The sequence below is a fragment of the Eriocheir sinensis genome, chromosome 8 (genome assembly GCF_024679095.1).
Source record: "Eriocheir sinensis breed Jianghai 21 chromosome 8, ASM2467909v1, whole genome shotgun sequence".
In the NCBI taxonomy this organism is placed as follows: domain Eukaryota; kingdom Metazoa; phylum Arthropoda; class Malacostraca; order Decapoda; family Varunidae; genus Eriocheir; species Eriocheir sinensis.
The window spans coordinates 22,174,035-22,193,986 of record NC_066516.1 but is presented as its reverse complement, the minus strand read 5'-3'; the positions used below and the strand labels follow the sequence as shown (position 1 = coordinate 22,193,986).

Below are 19,952 nucleotides of genomic sequence, written 5' to 3'. Positions count from 1 at the left end.
CCACCAAGGGTCATGGCCATGCTATAACATGCCTGACAGTCTTGCTACTGACACATCCCACCTGGTCTCATGGCTACCTTCAACTTGTTTCCATGGCTTACCACCAAAGCCAAATTAAAAGTCATGGGAACTCTTTAATTCTGCATTATTTGGAGGCTTCTAACAGGTAGAGCACCGATGATGAAATGCTCCGTGGTACAGTCGTTAGGGTGCCTGCGTAGCTACAAATCCGCAGGCCTTGGTTTGACTCCCAGCCCAGGCAGTTGGTGTGCAAATCATATTGGTGTTCATTTACCCATTTGGGCTGGCTGATAAATGAGCACTGGGAAAACCTGGGGAAGGTAAACTGTGGCAACCCGGATGTTACATTGGCCCTGTGTCTCAAAGTAATGAGTTTTTACTCACCACAGCAGGCTCAAGGGCCAATGTAATGGAGATGAGCACTGTGGCCATGTGCAGCTACAGTGTATGCCCCCAACTTTACCTTTACCTATGATGAGGCAATGGTTCAGCCTTATCTGTAATGAGGAGGACCTTTTTTGTTTGGGGGCCCCCAGAGCTATAACTCCCCTATAGTCAAACCACACCAAACTGATGGGTGGGAGGAGCAGGCCACAGTCATAAACAGCTTACAGTTCTGTCACTTTTCCATATTTCCACCCACGTGATGTCCCATCTCAGCTCTGTCACTCTTGCCACTTCCTCAGCGGTTTATTAAAACTAAACAATTTTTTGTCATAATCAGATATATATTCTTTAAAATTGCATTTTACAGATAATTTTCACTTAATTTGTCCATCCCAGACCTATGATGAAAGCCAGATTAAGTAACAAAGCATTCATAGAAATCTAACAAAATATGCCTGCCACATTTCCCAATTGCTGTAAAATTATCTTATTAATTTGGTGTAATGTTTCTTGAAATTGCAGAACATATGTTAGAATTGTATTAATAAAAGTATACTTTTCAGTTATATTATAAAAGTGTCACAGAAGATGAGCAGACAATTATTTTCAAGATGTGGCAGCATGTGCATTCCAGACATTCTTTGGCTGCTAATGCCCAGTTGCTTGTTTCAGCTGGTGTCACTATAAGGTAAAGTTGGTAAAGTTGGGGGCATACTCTGTAGCAGCACGTGGCCTTGGTGCTCATCTCCGTGACATTGGCCCTTGAGCCTGTGGTGGGAGGAAGCCCATTACCCCGGGACACAGGGCCAGTGTGACATCCGGGTTACCACAGTTTACCTTCCCCAGGTTTCCCCAGGTACCCATTTATCGACCAGCCTGAGAGGGAGGATGAACAGCTGGGTGAGCTGCACACCGACTGCCCAGGCCAGGATTCGAACCCGGGCCCACGGAATAGAAGCCAGGCACACTGACCACTAGACCACAGAGGCATGATCTCACTAAAGCCACCCCTTAAATTCAACCCTAGTTACCACCTTCATACAACTATTTTGATCATATGTCTACAGCACTAAAACATTTTTCCATCATTCTGCAGACAAGCGAAAGTGTTGAGCGACTTGGCCGGCAGTTGGAGGAGACAGTGGCAGCCCTTACTACTACGAGAGATGAGGCTAGGATCAAGACAGAGCAACTGCGGCGGGCACAGCTGGACATAGAACAACTTAACGATGCCCTTGGCTATGAGAAAGACCTCAATACTTCTCTGCATGACCAGGTATGATATAAAAGAAGAGCCAAAAGTATGCAAAAATGGGAGCCACAGCAAAATTAAGATTTCAAACACATTCTGCACAAAGCTGTCACCCTCCTTTGCTCCTACAACCTCCAAGCATACACATGGTTTGCTGTGCACATTATGAGGTGGCAGACAACATTATATTATAAATTTGTTTTGGGAGATTATTTCTCAATGGGCAGATCACCAGTGGATCTGTAATGTCAGAATTCCACTCTCCACATCATCCACACCTCTGCCTCTCACATAACACGTGAGAAATTAATCCAGACCCATGGGAAGCCACTCATATACCAATCTGGCTAAAGAGGTACCCACCCCACTATAGTCCAACACAAATATGAAGTACGTCTGGTGGGACCCAAACCTCTTTACGCCACTGCCACATCACCCCCAATACAGCACTCTCTCTCACATATGTCAGCTATGCACTATTTGAAATTGTGTATCAAGTGTTCTGTATATATTAAATAAGATCTGGCAGCACAATGGCCAGGGCCCTCCATGGGCAGGCCCCACCCAACCTGACTTCATAGCTGAGTCTGACTATGGCTGAGTGGGTACTGGGGGCTTTCTCAATTGGGTGGGTCACTACAAATCAAAACATTATTGTATGGACCTATAACCACAGCCTTCTGCGATAAAACATAGGCTAAAAGAGGCAATGCCAGGATGCAGCAGCCATACCAGAAATCAGTCACTCAGTTAAGGATAAAAATGCCAACAAACTAAATCCATGAATTGGGACAAAATATTTATAAAGGTGACTTCAGTATGATATTTTCCAGGGGTGTGGAGTGTGATATAAAAACATCAGACCCAGCCACACCACACATCACACTCAGCCACACCACACCACACATTAGACTCAGCCACACCACACATCACACCCAGCCACACCACACCACACCACACATCATACCACTCAGCCACACCACACCACACCACCCAGCCACAACAAACAACATAACACCCAAGTACACCATGCCACACTGCACTACATTCGCTACACTCGGTCAGTTCACACTACAATACAATTCACACTATGACCACAGATTCAGCCTGATCTTTTTTTGTTTAGCATGAATAGGACATCTATATCTCATAAAAGACAGGTTGTCCTTAAAAGGCCAGACCTGGCAACCCTACGCTGAGCTTTGAGCAGTCTAGCACAGATTCAGTGCTAAGACGAGAGTGGAAACACATGAGTATATTACAGGAATCAGAGTATATTACACGAATCAGACTCGCCTGGTATGACACATGTCGTTGGGAATGTCTTCAATGACATTGTCAAGTAATTTATCTGATTAATTTAAAAATTAAGAATCCACATTTCTACAAAAAAAATCCATTTTAAATTAATTTTCTGAAATGCCTTCTTCCCACAAAAGCTCAAAAAAAAAATTGCCTCTCCCAAAAATTTGAGGAAATTTCTCATAAAGTGGCACCACTGTTCTAGCAGTGCAGCCAAGTACTTTATACGAGAATTGATTATGTACAGGAGTTGGAGTCGGAGATGTTTTTATCGACTCCGACTCGAGCCAAAAGTAGCCGACTCTGGTGACTCCGACTCCACACCCCTGATATTATCTTCTGTGACAGAGCCTCATGCCATCACTTTTTCTTTCCTTGCCTTTTTTAGCAATGCTTAAGTAATCAGGAATGCATGAGTGAAATGCAAAACCCACCTATGTATTATGAGTGAATGAGCAGGTTATTTAAGGCAGTGTCACTATGGACACAAAGGCATGAAGTCAGAACTTTCCATTAGAAGTATGTATGTGCTTGTACAGGTAGAGGCATTGGTGAAGGAGGTGGCAGCACATGAAGACAAGGTGGAGGGGCTGAAGAAGGAGGTGCGGCGTCAGGCTAGGGAGGCCTCACAGATGGAAAAGAAGGTAAGTCAGTTTACCCAATTTTCTCCAAAAATTACTCTTGCGTTGACAATAGTATGTCCTTATCCACCAAAAGAACCAAAACAGAAACCAGTAATAGTACAGTTACAGTATACTGCATCTTCACATGATGGCACAATGTACTTTTAAAACTGCCTCTGTAGTTTTCAGCCAGTGAGTCACAGGCAGAAGAGTTGAGACGACAGGTGAGGACACTGGAGGGACTACTGCAAGAAGAACAGCAAGAGGTGGTAGTCCTACAGGAATCACTAACCCAGGAATCAAAACTATTGAAGGAGACACGAGCCAAGGTGGACCAGGTGAGTGGCTTTACATACAAGCAAATTGATTTAGATGACATCACTTTTGATGGTATTGCACTAGATGTATGGGAGTGATCCTCACAGTACCATATCACATGGAGTCCTGCTTCATCTCAGGCTAAGAAGGAGGTAGCTCGAGGAGAAGAAAAATCCACAGGGCTAAAAAGGGACCTGCAAGATGCCAAAGACAAGATAGTTCGTCTAGAAAATCGGATCCATGAGATGGTATGTTTACGTTATGAGTCCAGAGTTGTCAAAAAGACATGCTGTTATACCGCCACACTAGTGCTTAAAAATACAGCAGTGTATGCATGGATGAACAGTGTAGAATTCCTAATGGCAATCTGATGCCTACTTCAAACTGAAGTTGTGTATTTTTTGCTTTCTTTTGGATTGTTTTTTTAAATTATAAATTTCGTAAAGGATAAATCTTTATAGAATATTCTGACCATATCAACAATACAAAGATTATCATGCATTGTTCCCGGGTGGGTTGGGTGGTGTTGGTTATGTGGTTGTGATAATGCTTCCTTGGTTCTGGTATGCAGGAAGGGGAACGTGAGACTGAGGTGGCGCTGGTGGCGGAGCGACTGACAGCAGCCCATGAGGAGAGTGTGAGGCGCCTGGAGGAGTCTCTGGTGGCTTACACAAGGGTGCAGGACCACGACCACTTCCAGGTATGTGCCTATTTATCTGTCTGTCTGTATTTACAAAATTAGCCTTTCCAATGGATCCAAGTGATGACTGCCCTCCTTATCAAACTGATTGCAGGTAGAGGGCTTGGAAGAGTCTCTGGCAGAAGTTGGGTCACGGCTGGCAGAAGCAGAATTACAACTTAAGGATGCACAACAGGAGAGAGATGCCCTGGGTCGCAGTCTGCGCCAAGAGAGAGCAGGGCGTGAGGAGGAAGCCAAAGAGCACCAACGACAAATGTTCAGATTATCGGAGGAGAACTCCCTTCTGAAGGTTTGAAACAATTTCTTTTCACCTGCATATAGCAAGTAATAGCCAATTGGTTGGTCGAGAGAGAGAGAGAGAGAGAGAGAGAGAGAGAGAGAGAGAGAGAGAGAGAGAGAGAGAGAGAGAGAGAGAGAGAGAGAGAGAGAAAAAAAAAATAATAATTATATTCACAAACAGCACATATTTTGCGAGGCAGGCTAGGCTGGAGAGTGTTCAAGAAGAGACAGCAGTGTGGCAGAGGCAGTGCGAGGACCTAGAGCAGCGACACGCCCTCTCTGGTGCTGCATCCACCACAACCCCAAACAGCAGCCTTCTCACACAGCTGGCTAGGGCACAGCGACAGGTGAGTGCCAAGGTGCCATCCACACTGACTGCTGGATGCTTACAATTGGGGGGTGGGGGAAGAGAGAGAGAGAGAGAGAGAGAGAGAGAGAGAGAGAGAGAGAGAGAGAGAGAGAGAGAGAGAGAGAGAGAGAGAGAGAGAGAGAGAGAGAGAGAGAGAGAGAGAGAGAGAGAGAGAGACAGAGAGAGAGAGACAGAGAGAGAGAGAGAGAGAGAGAGAGAGACAGAGACAGAGAGAGAGAGAGAGAGAGAGAGAGAGAGAGAGAGAGAGGGGGGGGGGGGGAGCGCATGGAGTGGTGGTAGGGAACATCGTGGAAACAAAAGAGGTGCCTAGTTACGCGTGCCCTTCAAATTTCAGAGGGCCTCTCACACTCTCCGGCGCTGGTGTCATGCTCGTTGCCCATGTCTGATAGAACTAGATGACACCAGCAGCAGCATCATCATTAAGGGCTTAAACTCTTTTAAGAGAGGAGTATCAAGACACCTCCATTCTGAAATTGACCTCTCTTTTGGCCACTCATTTCTATATTCTTTTACAAGAGCAGCACATAGTGTGCTTATTTTTTCACTTATTTTTTGCCCTCAAGCTGCTCTCTTTACTGTAAAAAGAAAAAAGTTACTACCAGTACCACTATTGGTGCTACCAGTACCTGCTTAATGATACTAGTATCAGTACCAAATGTCTCGGTATCAGTACCATAAGGTGCATCTCAGGGAGTGAGACAACACCAAGGCATCTTAGTGAGCTTCAGTATCCTGAAGCCCTCCTTATTCCTGTAGGTGGAGGAGCTGAAGGAAGAAGTGAGAGAGGCAAGGCAGGAAAAGCGGTCTGCGGAAGAGGAAAAGACTCACGCTCATGAGCAAGTTCTCAGTCTCATACGTGAATGCAATGCCCTTGAGGAGCAGGTAAATCATTTTTGCTGTATTTATTGGATAGGTTTGCCAACTTGTACTCACCACACCAATGAGTACTCAAAACATGAAAAATGTACTCATGAGAAAAGAGCTAAGGAATGAAAATTAAATATTGTGTTACAATCATACTTATCTGACAATTTTAAATCATATACATCTGGTAATTTTTTTCTGATGTGAGTAATGATTGGTATGGTGAATATAAAATGATGAACATTACTAACAGGTGTACTGCCGACATCATTAGTAGGTGGTACAATGCAAAATAAGGGAATCAAACTATTAATCTAATTGACTCAGTAACTAATTATAACAACAACAGAATTACTTCCCTTTCTTGCCTCACCTTATAATAACCTTGCCATTCACTAAGATCCATCGACTGACCAAAGACAAGTGTCGGCTAGAAGAGCAGGTGTCAGGACGGGAGGCTGATCTCACTATGGCCAGAGACTCTACAAGAGCCCTTAAGGAGGACCTCGCCCTCAAGACAGAACACATCACACATATTGAGAATGAACTCTGCATGTTAAAGGTAACTGAGGTTTACTTCAGAGTGATGGCAATGCAATTACATGGTATTTCACTTTAGAAAAACTAAAGCTTTGTTCAACTCTCAATGGATACTGTGTTGTGCAGAAGACCCTTGAGGCTGGGGAGGCTGGAGAAACAGTGAGGCGTGAGGCTAGTGAGGTGCGCCGCTTGTTGCTGGAGAGAGACACCCAGGCTAGGGTGGCACAACTCAAGCTCACCACCTTACAGAGGTCACTCCAGGAAAAGCAGAGTGAGGTCAGTGACTGAACAGTGCTCAACTGTTCAATATCAATATCAATATGGGATTCAAAGAAATTAAAACTTGGGAGTACTTATAAAAACTATTGTGTGCCCTGACAGGTTTCTTTGTTGGAAGAAAAACTGCAGGAAGCTCATATGGAGGTCAGCAAGAATGAGTCAGAAGTTGGAGAACTAAAAGCACAAGTAGCCATGCTCAAAGCACAGCTTTCCCATGTGCACAGCCCTAAAATCTCCCACCAACCAACCTCAGATAAAGTGAGACACCTGTAAACCCTGCTGTTATTTCCCCAAATATTTATATTATTCAATATGTGATGGAGTGGTTCTCGTTATGCATGGACTATGTACTTATAGCACACTTAGCACTGCCCTGCTACATAAGCCTTTATTATCTCATTTTGTGCAGGTGGAAGCCCTGGAGGAGAGGATGTCACACATGAGGGGTGAGCTAGCAGCCAAGGAAGAGCACCTCATACAGGTAACTATATGTCCTATTCCTTTACAGGTTTCAAAATGAGGCACTCTGCCAATGAAGAGGAAGATGTTATGCTGGTTATTGCAATATCTTTATCTCTACTGTTCCTTTCCTTTTGAGAATAGACAATATTTTTCTTTGAGTCTGCAAAGAGTAGCAATTAACAAGGAGCCTATAGTCATGTTGGCTGGGTCTCTATAGTCTTCAACTTCTCATGATGCTTAGTAGTGCTTTAGCCACATTGGTGAATCTTTTTTTTATCTACATACAACATCTTACACACACACACACACACACACACACACAAAACTTTGAGTTTTGATCTGTTTTCCATTTGAAAGTCAATAACAGATACAGTAAAGGTTTATCTTTGATTCCTTGTTGGCACATCTTTCACATTTTGTTGGTGTATAATTTCCCTAATTCAAATTTGAATCCTTGCTGCTCTGCTTTTCAAATCTTGTTCATCCCCTTTTCACTCTTGGTAGATAAACCTGTACAATCTCTTACTTGTGTTGCTTGTTCCAGGCAGATTTTTATATATGATAAGTAGGTACCTAAATACAAAGTTCTCAAGAGCAAATATTAATTCCTGATTTTACAACCGACAATTGCAGGCAAGGGAGGGTGAAGCGAGGGAGGCCTGCAGGGCTAAGAGCCTGCTACAAGAGGTGGCAAGGCTGAACAAGGGCCGAGAGGAAGCCATTCGCCAGGTAAGTTTCCAGAGGTGATCCTGATCATCTGACTTTGTCCCTTAAACTGTTTGCAGGCTGCACTGATTACTAAAAGTTGAGACACTTCATGATTTTGCATGTAAAATGTCACATGTGCTGAGTGTGAAATCTGATAAGGAAAATTTCTATCATAACATGGTAAGCAATTCACACTCAATTTAGATAATAAGGTGGTGCTATAAGTGGCTATCTAATGAATATCATATTTTCAATTAGGTCATGGTGCTGGAGGCTAGCCTGACAGAGACACGTGAAGGAATAGAGGCCAGCCAATCTATGGGAAGGTTATGGGAGACACAGGTGGCAAATATTGAAAAAGAAGTTGCCCGGCTGCTCTGTGAGACCAACCAGCTGAAAGACTGTAATGCTGCCCTTCACAACCAGGTGCGGAGGGATGGGAAGTCAAGGGACAAGGGGGTATAGGTGAGGGTGAGGATATACAAGTAATTAAGGAAGTTGTCTTACTCTTTCAATATTATTCACAACTTATGTTAACATTTGCTTGATATTCACAGGTCTATTAATTCAACTCATAAGCTAAGACAACACTTATTCTATGTTGAACACAAATTACTTTTAAATCATAAAAAAAAAAAAAATGTTACATTTTTCATTTCCTCAATAATAACCATCTTTAATAGTGTATCTATATATCTAGTGCTCCTCTCTAAATTATATTTTTATTCTGAAATCGTTGAGCAGCTGTCATCTAGTCAAGCTGAGACTGAGGCTTTGAGGGAACATATGAGAGCAAAAGAAAACCAAGTGGAAGAGCTGCAGCAAGCACGTGACCTCCTGGCTAGCGATGCACAAGTGAGTATGGGGTTGTTTACATAGTACCTCTGTATTTACTAGTGATACACAAGACCAATTATATACTGTCTCATCCAACTCACAGAGGGTTTAACTACTCCCCTACTGTTCTTAACTGGAAGTAAGGTCATACCTCCTCGAATGTACATTTACTGTCCTTAATAAACAGAGGCAACAATGGGATGAGAGAAGGCCAGGCTAGCATGTGTGAGTGTGTGTATTTACCTATTTGTATTACCTATTTGTAGTCTACCGGGCCCGAGCTAAGCTCTAATAGTCCCGTGTGTGTGTGTGTGTGTGTGTGTGTGTGTGTGTGTGTGTGTGTGTGTGTGTGTGTGTGTGTGTGTGTGTGTGTGTGTCTGTCACAACAATATGTAGTCTACACACCCTCTAAAAGCAGGCAAATGGCCTTGCAGGTGGTGGTGGCAGCTGTGCGGCAGTGGCTTCATGAGCAGAAGGTGACCAACACTAAACTTGCTGGAAAGCTCCACCAACAGAATAAACAGATCCTCTTACTCAACACTGAGAAACAGTAAGTCCAGCAGTCATGGCCAAGATCACTAAGCCCAAGGCTAAACAATAAAAAAGGAACTATAAACAAATTTGGAATGGGTTAGAATAATGTGTTTGGGGTTGAGGAGATGGTAGGGAGATAGATAGATAGGGATGAGTAACCCAGTGCATTCTACCACCTTGAGCTGTCTCCTTCTTTCCCTCTTCCTGCATTACTCTTCTCTCTATTGGACGTACCATATCCTGAGGATGTGTTGGTATGCCCTGAATCTTAATCCTCACACATGTTTGCCCTGTGTGGCATCCCTGTATGGCTGGGAGATGGGAGTCCTGTAAGTTGAGCAATGTTGTAGTCATATGCTGCAGCTAGCAACACACATCTTTAGTCCTTTATTCTGGCAAAGACAGGTGGCCCCTTCCGGCTCGCTGAGGTCAATCAGCTAGTTTGCATGACTATGAGCCAAGCAGCCATCGCTACGTCAGGTGGTGACTGGGTGCACTCCCCTACTACGCCTGGGGCTGTAGGGCATATAAGCCAAATGACTAGCCTCCCCTCATAAGGCGCCAAAGTGGACTGGGGCACAGGAGAGTGAATTTTTATAAATTATATATATATAGACCAGTACTTTGGATAGGTTTGGTTGGGGCAGGATAGCTCCCTTGTCCCACCAAACACATCCACCCCCTTTTCTGGGGGACCATCAGGGTGGTGCAGATGAGGCACAAGCTCACCAAGCCTGGCTTGGTGTGGCAGAAAATCTCATCCCTCTGATTTGGTTTGTCCCATCCTGATCTGTGCATTCGTGGGCTTTGCTATTTTGTTCATTTCATTCACTGCACTGTCTTCTAATAGCTTATACTAAGCTTACCTTTGATCTTATGCTAGTTTTCATGAAAAAAATGCCAAATTCAAGGCTGCCATGGACCCCATGGATTTAAATTAGAAAAGTATAGATTTAGGAGAGATATAGGCAAGCATTGGTTTAGTAATAGGGTGGTGGGGGAATGGAATAGACTCAGCAATCACATAGTTAGTGCAGGGACGATAGCTTGTTTTAAGAGTAGACTGGATAGCTACATGGACGAGGACGACAGGTGGCAGTGAGGTGTGGGTGCAGTAAGGTGATGGGGTACTGGATGCGTGCCTAGTACCGCCGGTATAACGAGGATCAAGCCTCTACCTGTAACCCCTGTAACTACACCTCACCCACCGTGAGTAGTGGGGGGGATTCTGGAGCTGCCCTGTGTAGGCCACCCGGCCTCTTGCACTTTCCCAATTTTCTTATGTTCTTATGTTCATATCTCAGCTACTACTGAATGAAGAGTATCCCATAAACCTGACCTTCAATCAGAAGAAAACTCTGAGAAGACAGGACAATCATAAGATCAATGTTAAACTTAGTAGTATAAGTTATTAGAAGACAGTGCAGTGAATGAAATGAACAATATAGCAAAGCCCATGCCAGCACAGATCAGGATGGAACATACCAAATCAGGGGGACAAGACTTACCGCCACACTGGGGTTAACCTCCAGCAGGCTATCTGTGTGAGTGCCTCAATCATCTAAAGTCTCTCAGAGGATCAGTGACTACCCCATCTGTCAGCTGAACTCAGGAGGTTGAGAGCGGACATAGTGGGGCTCTCTGAGATGAGGAGACTTGGCAATGGAGAGATCAGAAGAAGCGATTATAGCCTACTACTGGTCAGACTAGAGTGATGGTGCCAATCTCAAGGAAGTAGCTATAGACATTTCTAGCCAACTGCAGTCCTCTATTGCTGGGGTTACTCTGACTGATGAGTGTATGGTGCTGGTGAGGTTGAAGCACACCTTGGGCTTCATATCTCTTATTGCAGTACACAGTGGGGCCCCTGCCCCTAGTTCCACAGACACGAGCCTTGCTGCTTGACTTGCCATAGCAATGCCGGTGGTGTAACAAAGGAGATTGACCACATCCTTGTTAGTACTCGTTGGAGGATCCTTTGGAACTTTAGGGTTTTCCAAAGTGCTGAGTTTTTTGCAACCAATCACAGACATGTTGTTGCAATGCTGATATGCATCAGGTCCAAGAAATTCTCAAGATTCAACCCTCATGAGTTCCATCTTCAGAAGCTGAGGCACCAGGTGAGTGCTCATGAGTATGCAGTGGCAGTCTCAAATTGACTTGAGGTGCTTGGTACTCTGAAGGACCCTTGGCGATTGTGGGATACCCTGTGAAACTCTCAAAGCTGCCAAGGAGTGCATTGGAGAGCATCCAAGGTCTAAGAACAGAGTTGCCTCAAGGGAGACACTGGAGAATATAAAGGACAGTCTTGCTGTCATGCTGGCTGGGGACTTGAACCAATACTGGACTCTGTCACAAAGGACTAAAACTCTGAGGAAGAATAAGGAGAGGTATGTCAAAGGTCTCGCTGAGGATGTCCTGGGTTGTCTCAATCCAAACGACCTTAGGTTTGCCTTCCAAGCTCTGAAGAAGCCCAATTCCAAATCCACATTTCAGATGAACACTATACAAAAAGCTGATGGGCAGAAAGTATCATGCGAATGGGTGTCGGACTCGTTGGGACGAGTTCTTTGGGAGGCTGTACATGCCAGAACCCCCAAGCAGACAGTTCTATCTGGTTGGTTTGCAGATGGCAGCAACTAATCCACCAACAGAGTGCTGTCTGCCATGTGGCAGTCCGATATCATTTCTCCTCACTGGAAAAGGGGGCTGGTTGTCCCTATCTGAAAAGAGAAAGGGGGACTGACAGGACTGCAACAATTACTGTGCCAAAAGCTTGCTCATCTGCTGCTGATGCGAATTCAATCTCATCTGGGGGGTACGTAACGGTAGAAGGTAATAAAGGGTACAATATGCGAAAAAGTTTGGACAGCACTGGGTTAGGGAATTAAAATACACCTTACCCTCCTACCACCCGCCGCTTGGCCAACCTATAGACTATAGAAGATGGATAAGATGGATCTTGGAATAGGTGAGTGATCTTTCATTGCTTTAACACTGCCCAAACCAACTCGTCCCTTTTCCACAAAATTGTCCCCGCGCATCAGACAATGGAGTCGGCGGTTAACACGGTCCCGCAGGCCGCAATTAATATGCGAGGACAGACGGTGCAGGATGGGGTCACGGTAAAGCAGTGCCCAAATACATATCTCTGCACACGCCGTCGTAGTGAATGTGTTTCAACCTCGCCAGGCACTTCGCCGTTTCACCACCTGCCTGAAGACCCCTACCCATGAACCTACCTTTGTTTCGTCTGTCTCGTGAGAGGCCTTGAACCTTTAGAAAGATTTTATACCAAGATGCCAGAGAAAGCAGCACCTTTCGTGAGCTTTTCCAAACGGCATTTCCTTACCTTACCCATCGATGCTGTGCCTCGTCAGGATGTTGACAACGTTCTCCGTCTCGCCGCCGCACACCGCCACGCGCCGCACGTCCTCGGCCTTGTTCACGCCGTGGCCGGGTGCGGGTGTTGCTGTTGTCACTCCAATATCCTCAACTTTTAAGTTTTTTTTTTTTTTTAAGAAAGATTAACTATTTTCTTTATCCCTCAACAATGCAATATAGTCGTTCAAGTTTGTTTTCATATTCTGTTGATTATCAAACTAATTAATAAAATAAATGTACTTATAATTATAACGGTGGATCAAACCAGACTGGATTTTAAAACCGAATAGATTTTTTTTTTCATAACCCGACATGATAAAAAAGTACCCAGAAGTAAATCCTCCATGAGAAAAGAGTAACTTTAGTTTATGTGTATCTGTGTGTGCAATTTACCACGGCCAGGACACGAGCCGGACTTGTCGTCGCTATGTGCAGCAATTGCTAACCTCTCCATCAGAGCAAGGCTCATTATAGTCTATCTCTGGGTACTGCCAGGACCTTCATACACCACACATCCCATCCCCCTTGCCCAAGCGGGAACAGTAACCACTCTTGTCAGCGGAAAATCCCGGCCTACTGAGCGGTAGGGGTGGGCAGGTACCGGTACCAGTACCGGTACTAACGGTACCAGCTAAACGGTACGGTACCGGTACCAGATTGCTCGGATTTATTTATTGAATTTATTGATAATTCTTCATGTCCGATTCTTTTTTAGGTTGCTACTAAATATTGTTATTGTTATTAGACTATGATCGAGTACATCCATAATAACTATACATGCTATTTTTTTATCGAAAAAATAAATATTCACTTCATTCAGAGAGAGAGAGAGAGAGAGAGAGAGAGAGAGAGATCACCACTCAGTGAATGGATATCTCGGTGATATGGGTACTCGATCATAGTCTATTAACAATAACAATATTTATTAGCAACCTAAAAAAGAAAAAGAATCGGACATGAAGAATTATCCAGTAACTCCAATAAATAAATCGAATAATAAAATAATGGAAACGGGAGCTGTGATGGAAACGGAAAGCAGGACAAAATGGTGGGAACTTGGGGGGACGGTCAGCGAGGCAGTGACTCAGTGTCTCCATACAGGGCCCATACCACATGGAGGCGGGCGAGCGCCGAGCGTCACTAAGATCCAAACGGTACCGGTACTAGCGGCAATGCGCAGTGCCGAGTGATCATTAAGCTTCCCGGAACCCAAGTGATCATGAGGCTTCGCGGTACCAGGTACCGATACCAGGTACCGGTACCAGGTACCGGTACCTGGTACCGCGAAGCCTCATGATCACTTGGGTTCCGTATGGAGACACTGAGTCACTCGGCTGACCGTCCCCCCAAGTTCCCACCATTTTGTCCTGCTTCCCGTTTCCATCACAGCTCCCGTTTCCATTATTTTATTATTCGATTCATTTATTGGAGTTACTGGATAATTCTTCATGTCTGATTCTTTTTCTTTTTTAGGTTGCTAATAAATATTGTTATTATTATTAGACTATGATCGAGTACATCCATAATAACTTAATATATACATGCTATTTTTTTTATCGAAAAAATAAATATTCACTTCATTCAGAGAGAGAGAGAGAGAGAGAGAGAGAGAGAGAGAGAGAGAGTTTTCTTTACAGGAAATTTATTTGGGAATTTCATCAGAAGTCATAGAGATAAAAAAAAAAAATCCTTCGGGTACCGGTACTAACGGTACCTGAGTTTTCGGTACCGGTACTACCGGTACTCAAATTAACGGTACTTGTCCATCCCTACTGAACGGGGCACCTGACAGGCCGCGAAGCCTAGCAGTGCAAAACTTTAACCACTGAGCTAACGGTGCAGTGTGTGTATGTGTGTGTGTGTGTGTGTGTGTGTGTGTGTGTGTGTGCAACTCCTTGGCAGGGCCAACTCGAGAATGGCAAGTAGGCAAAATGACTGACAAATGCTTCGAATGTAACACGTACGAGTCGATCCATGGATTTACTCGTGATGGCTCGAGCGCACTTCTTGTCATCCGTATCCATTAATTTATCCAACCATTGAAAACTTTCAACTTAGTTACTATTAAACTTTCCACCCGACAAACAGAAGTACAATTTTCATACCAGTATCCGTGTCTCCTGAAATCCAAATTAGGTTAATTCAACATTTAATTACCAGCCCAGGGTATAGCGATCGATGTCTCATGCGTTTTCTTCTTTGTCTGGATATCTTTCTCACTTTTAGTGGGGTCGATGTTTCTGACAGCCCCCCTCCACCAAGCCCAGTCATACACATATTATCGTCGTCCTCTGGCAGTTGTTTTCTCTGCTGAAAGCAATTCCTTCCTGCAATCCACCCACCTCCAGTGTCGTAATATCTAGGGGATAAGGGATCTATATATATCCCCCCCCCCCCCATGTTTTCTATATCGGCCTCAAAATGCTCCTAAAAGTGCTTATATTTATTTATAAAAAAAAATCATCCCCACCTGCGCGTGCTCGCCAATTAACCTCTCCCCACCTCGAACCTGTGATGCCCTCTAGTCCCCCCCAAAAAAAAATCAGCCAAAATTACGGGCTTCTTCCAACACATGTCTCCTTTCTTCTCTTCCCATGGCCACACCACTGCAGTCTTCTCTCTTGTTGCTACCCTCTTTGATATCTCCAGTTCTCCACTACCTTCGTAGTTCCCGTTTTCTCTCGCTCCTAATCTTATCCATTTTTGTTACTCCACACATACATCTCACCATAATTATCTCATCTACACCCAACTTTTTCTCATGTATTTTATTCACCGATCATGTTTTAGCTCCATACATCATTGCTGGTCTTAATTTCTTCTGTCTTGTATAGCACTTCCGGACATCTTCCTCCAGTTTTTCCATCTTGACTACACTCTGTGTTATCTCTTCCTTCAGATGTCGCATGCGTTAATCTCCAACCCAATACCCTTACCTGGGCACCGCGAACCTCTTGCTTTTCTCAAGGAGTGCAAATCTTTTAAATATTTGTTCAATTAGCCTACTTAGTACTGACTGTCTGCTGCAGGTTCCTGGCGGAGAGAAACACTAGCCTGCAACGATCAAACCACGACCTGACGCTACAGGTGCATGACCTGAGGGCAAGACTCGGCCTCCCGCTCACCCCAAATACTCCTGAGGTGTGCAATTCAGCTCTATGAACTTTAGTGCATTGTGAATTAATAAAAATGAATATCACAGCATGAATAGGCCCATTCCTTGTATACACATTAAGTTTTAAGTACTATTCTGTCTCCATTAGAAGCTGGGTAAGGTTGGTGGGGTGATGGTGACCGGCTTCGCCTCTCCCCGGGTGATGTCCCCCACGCTGGGCACGCCGCCCTCCAGGGGAACCGCCCACCCTGTCGCTGCGGCCCACCCTCCAGTGCCGGATTCAGACGCTAAATTTGATGACTTCATGAGCGTAAGTTTTAAGAGTTTTTTTTTTCATCAACTTCAAGATCATTCATAGACTTTGGCTGGAAATATTTACTTTCCTTAACTCTCGGCAGACGTGCTCCTCGGAAGGCAGTGCCAACGGGTGCCTCGTGCCCGGCCCAGACTTGCCCGGCGCCGCCCAGCTGGATCGCCTCGCTCAACTGGCAGACTCTTTGCTCGCTGCCTCAAGGTGCCGAGGCTGACTCAGGGTCTACTTCATTTGTAATCAATTTGTACATTCAGATATTTTTTTAAACAAAATGTCTCTATCTAAACAGCAATGAGGTGTCTAAAGCAACACTGCTGTCACTAACCTTAAGCATGTATATATCATTAATATAAAGTAAAAACACCACTCACTAATTGTTAGCTGTACCTATAATGAAAGAGAAAAAATAACTGATCACACTTCCTACTAGTAGGAGAAAATTAACAAGGACCAACCCGCCTCTCTGACAGGAATATCAGCCGTGCTTCAGGGTGCCTCCTGGAGGCTCACGGGACGGGCAAGCTGACTACTGCGACCTCCCTGGGTGACCTTACCTCTGTCGGAGCCTGGGATCATCGGAAGTCTCTGGGCAGCAAGAGGACATCAGCATCTGTAGGTAACCTTACAGCTCTCTTTCCTCTGGACCTGAGGGAGAAGACAGCGTACTCGATCTCTAAGCTGGGGTCCAGAATGTCGCCGGTGCCGTGGTCAGGGCGGGGTGGAGAGGTCATCGTGGCGGCCCCAGTGAGGGAAAGGAAAGGTTCACATCGATTCTTCAGCAGCCACAGCATCGAGGAGGTAGACGAGGAGGATATGTCTCGTTGTGAGGCTGTATCTCGTGCCCCCAGCTGCTCCACTACAAGGTTAAATGTCCAGGGCACTCCTCAAGCCCCTATGTCTTCCAAGGCCACTCAGAACAACGAGGCGTCCAGCTCCCAGCAGACATGGAGTGAAGCCAAAACCACGAACACCAACAGTAGAACAACCACAGCCTCCCAGACGGTGCAATTTCCTCCCACTAACGAATACCCGAGTAGACTAAGCAGGGGCACCTCAGCCTAGGAAGATCAAACTGACGAGGACTGAAGTTCACCCTTACATGTAGAAAACGTATGTTATCTTGTTTTCAAACTTTTTTTTTGTATATAAGCACATAGGTGAGTAAATGTTAAAGAATCAATAAATTGAAGAGAAAAAAAATATTAAGCGCGTTTATGATTAAAAGCACAGTAAAACGTGTACAAAAAATAAGGTGACTTTAATATCAAGCTTGCTCCGGTAAGTGCATGTTTGTCATACCATCGGAAGGATCTCTTCTTTACTGAAAATCAGACATCAATAATCAAAACTAAAAGCAAAAAAGTAAAATAAAATCGTTTTATCAGTGGTGCTAAACAATCACAATTCACAGAAAATGTCTGAACAAATTTTTATGATGCAATAAAAAAAACAGAAGCAGTCGGTGAATTACCTGCTGATGATGCAATTGAAGTGGAGGGGAAGGAGACAGTAAAGGTAAAGGTAAAGATGGGGGGATACACTAAAGTTGAACGTGGCGTCGGTGCTTATCTCCGTCACATTAGCCCCTGAGCGGCTGAGCCTGCGGTGAGAACCCATTATCCCGGGGCACAGGACCAGTGTGACATCCGGGTTACTACAATTTACCTTTCCCAGGTTAACCCAGGTAGGTACCCATTTATCAACCAATCCGAAAAGGAGGATGAACACACAGCTAGGTAATCTGCGCCCCGACTGCCCGGGCCGCTTTTCGAACCCAGTCCTGTGGATTCGTAGCTAGACATGCTGACTCTACACCACAGAGGTGGTATGGGGAGGAGGTGAATGGAGGTAGCTTTAAACACGAATCAGCTTTATTGTTGACGACACTTATAACATATTCCTAGAACAGTGAGAAAATGGACATCAGAAGCAATGTGTGAAGGTTGCGTGAGGCAACTAATATTACATCCAGAAACTGTGCTGGCCTCCCTCCGCTCCGATGCCGCGTTCGAACTCTCGGCGTAAACCAAGGTAAAGGTTGCTACGCAAGGCGGGCATAACGCCACATGAATTACAGAGGAGGAGGAGTAGGGTGGTAACCGGTGAAAGAGAAAATTAAGATCATGTACCGTATCCTAGTGCAATTTATTATTCGGTTTTGCAGAAGCAGTACAATAATAAATAAGTAAGGAACTAATCTAAAGTAAAGTTGGATAGATTTGCACCCACGAACAATTCAAACAGCAGCCATATTTGCAAAACTGAACTTGCAGCACATGACACACCCGGTCGGAGGACAGATGCAGATTCTGAGATTCAGTCCCCGCGCCGGTGTTGCCAACCCCCCAAAATGTTTTTTTTTTTTTTTTGTCCAAATATCCCCACATATGTCACCGAAAAGTCCTTACGTATTCCTACTTACAAAGGCAAAGTCTTTATACGCCTGTCCCTACGTTGATGAACTTTTTTTTTTTTTAAATAAGAAACGCAGACTTTTCTTAGGAAGTGATTAATAATGAAAGTTCCATATATAAAGGAAAACTAAATAGTTAATGCAATGACAATTAAATGTTTATAAACGAAAAGTAAATTGCTTGAATATTTTGTCATCTCATTTGAAGCAGATCATAGTCATTTTTTAATGATTGACCAGTACAGTATTCTTAAGGCCTAAATGGAAAGAAAACAAAACTTTTTAATGTTAGATCACTACAGTATAACTTATGGCCTAAATGAATTTTTTTTTAATGTTAGACCACTACAGTGTAACTAAGGCCTAAATGAATAGAAAACCTTTTTAATGTTAGACCACTACACTATAACTTAGGCCTAAATGAAAAAAACAAAACAATTTGACCACTACAGTATAAATTAAGGCCTAAATGAAAAGAAACTAAACTTTACTCCTTGTGGTCATATATTTTTGGTTATGAAGTGCCAAATGTCTCTCTCCAATATCTTTTGCAAAAAAACAATTCAGTTTTATCCTTACATTTCATATTAGAATTGATAAATAATGAGTTTAATAATTCAGGGCCCATATCCTATTTATCATTTTTGTTTTAGCATCTGCCATTAGAGAGATCCTCAGTTTCAGCAATGGAATGTAGCAAAGTTAGGATCAGCTTCGCTAGAGAGCCAAAGTTCCGAAATATCATCTGAAAAATTATGTAATTTGGAAAGATATAGCCGATATTTTTCACAGCATTTTCGGCGGAGATTTCTCTTCTTTCGAGATATCACCCCTCTCCTCTCTTACTTTTTTAGGTGTGCTTGGGCCTGTCTTTTTCAGTTTATGCATAGCAGACACACCTCAGCTGCTGGCCTGGCTTGAATAATACTTATGGCCACGCCTACACGGCCACGCCATTCCACGGTCCGCCGAGTATGACACGGGTAGTACAAGTCACATGAGCACGGGCAGCTGATCTGAGACAGCCCTATTATTTTGTATGAGGCACTGAACGGCAGAGGGGCCAAAAACGTCACGCCAAAAATCGCCCAGTTGAGTTACAGGCGGTGTCTGCATGGTGGATCAAGGCTTCGTCCACCAGAATATGAATCATTTGAAGGTAAAACAATTGGTATGTTCACAGGATTGAAGGGCGAGCTTCGCCTACTTTTTCATCTCCGGTTATATTCATATCCAAAATTTTCGTAAAAA

General features: G+C 44.1%; 1 protein-coding gene across 9 annotated transcripts in view; it reads left to right on the top strand.

Moving 5' to 3' along the window:
* LOC126995693 (centrosome-associated protein CEP250-like) overlaps nucleotides 1-18,774 on the top strand; it is a 45,383-nt gene extending 26,609 nt beyond the window's left edge. For 6 of the 9 annotated variants that reach the window (XM_050855492.1, XM_050855488.1, XM_050855489.1 and 3 more), the window contains 20 exons: nucleotides 1,505-1,684; nucleotides 3,502-3,606; nucleotides 3,768-3,923; nucleotides 4,044-4,151; nucleotides 4,475-4,603; nucleotides 4,698-4,892; nucleotides 5,083-5,229; nucleotides 6,009-6,134; nucleotides 6,517-6,678; nucleotides 6,783-6,932; nucleotides 7,038-7,193; nucleotides 7,345-7,416; nucleotides 8,031-8,126; nucleotides 8,364-8,531; nucleotides 8,850-8,960; nucleotides 9,377-9,492; nucleotides 15,890-16,001; nucleotides 16,124-16,285; nucleotides 16,374-16,489; nucleotides 16,759-18,774. In XM_050855492.1, coding sequence (XP_050711449.1) covers nucleotides 1,505-1,684; nucleotides 3,502-3,606; nucleotides 3,768-3,923; nucleotides 4,044-4,151; nucleotides 4,475-4,603; nucleotides 4,698-4,892; nucleotides 5,083-5,229; nucleotides 6,009-6,134; nucleotides 6,517-6,678; nucleotides 6,783-6,932; nucleotides 7,038-7,193; nucleotides 7,345-7,416; nucleotides 8,031-8,126; nucleotides 8,364-8,531; nucleotides 8,850-8,960; nucleotides 9,377-9,492; nucleotides 15,890-16,001; nucleotides 16,124-16,285; nucleotides 16,374-16,489; nucleotides 16,759-17,350 — 3,159 coding nt within the window. In that variant the 3' untranslated portion in view covers nucleotides 17,351-18,774. The remainder of the gene's footprint in view (nucleotides 1-1,504; nucleotides 1,685-3,501; nucleotides 3,607-3,767; nucleotides 3,924-4,043; nucleotides 4,152-4,474; nucleotides 4,604-4,697; nucleotides 4,893-5,082; nucleotides 5,230-6,008; nucleotides 6,135-6,516; nucleotides 6,679-6,782; nucleotides 6,933-7,037; nucleotides 7,194-7,344; nucleotides 7,417-8,030; nucleotides 8,127-8,363; nucleotides 8,532-8,849; nucleotides 8,961-9,376; nucleotides 9,493-15,889; nucleotides 16,002-16,123; nucleotides 16,286-16,373; nucleotides 16,490-16,758) is intronic. The other 3 variants (XM_050855484.1, XM_050855487.1, XM_050855493.1) reach the window with 3 other exon arrangements.
* Nucleotides 18,775-19,952: the final 1,178 nt, after the last annotated feature.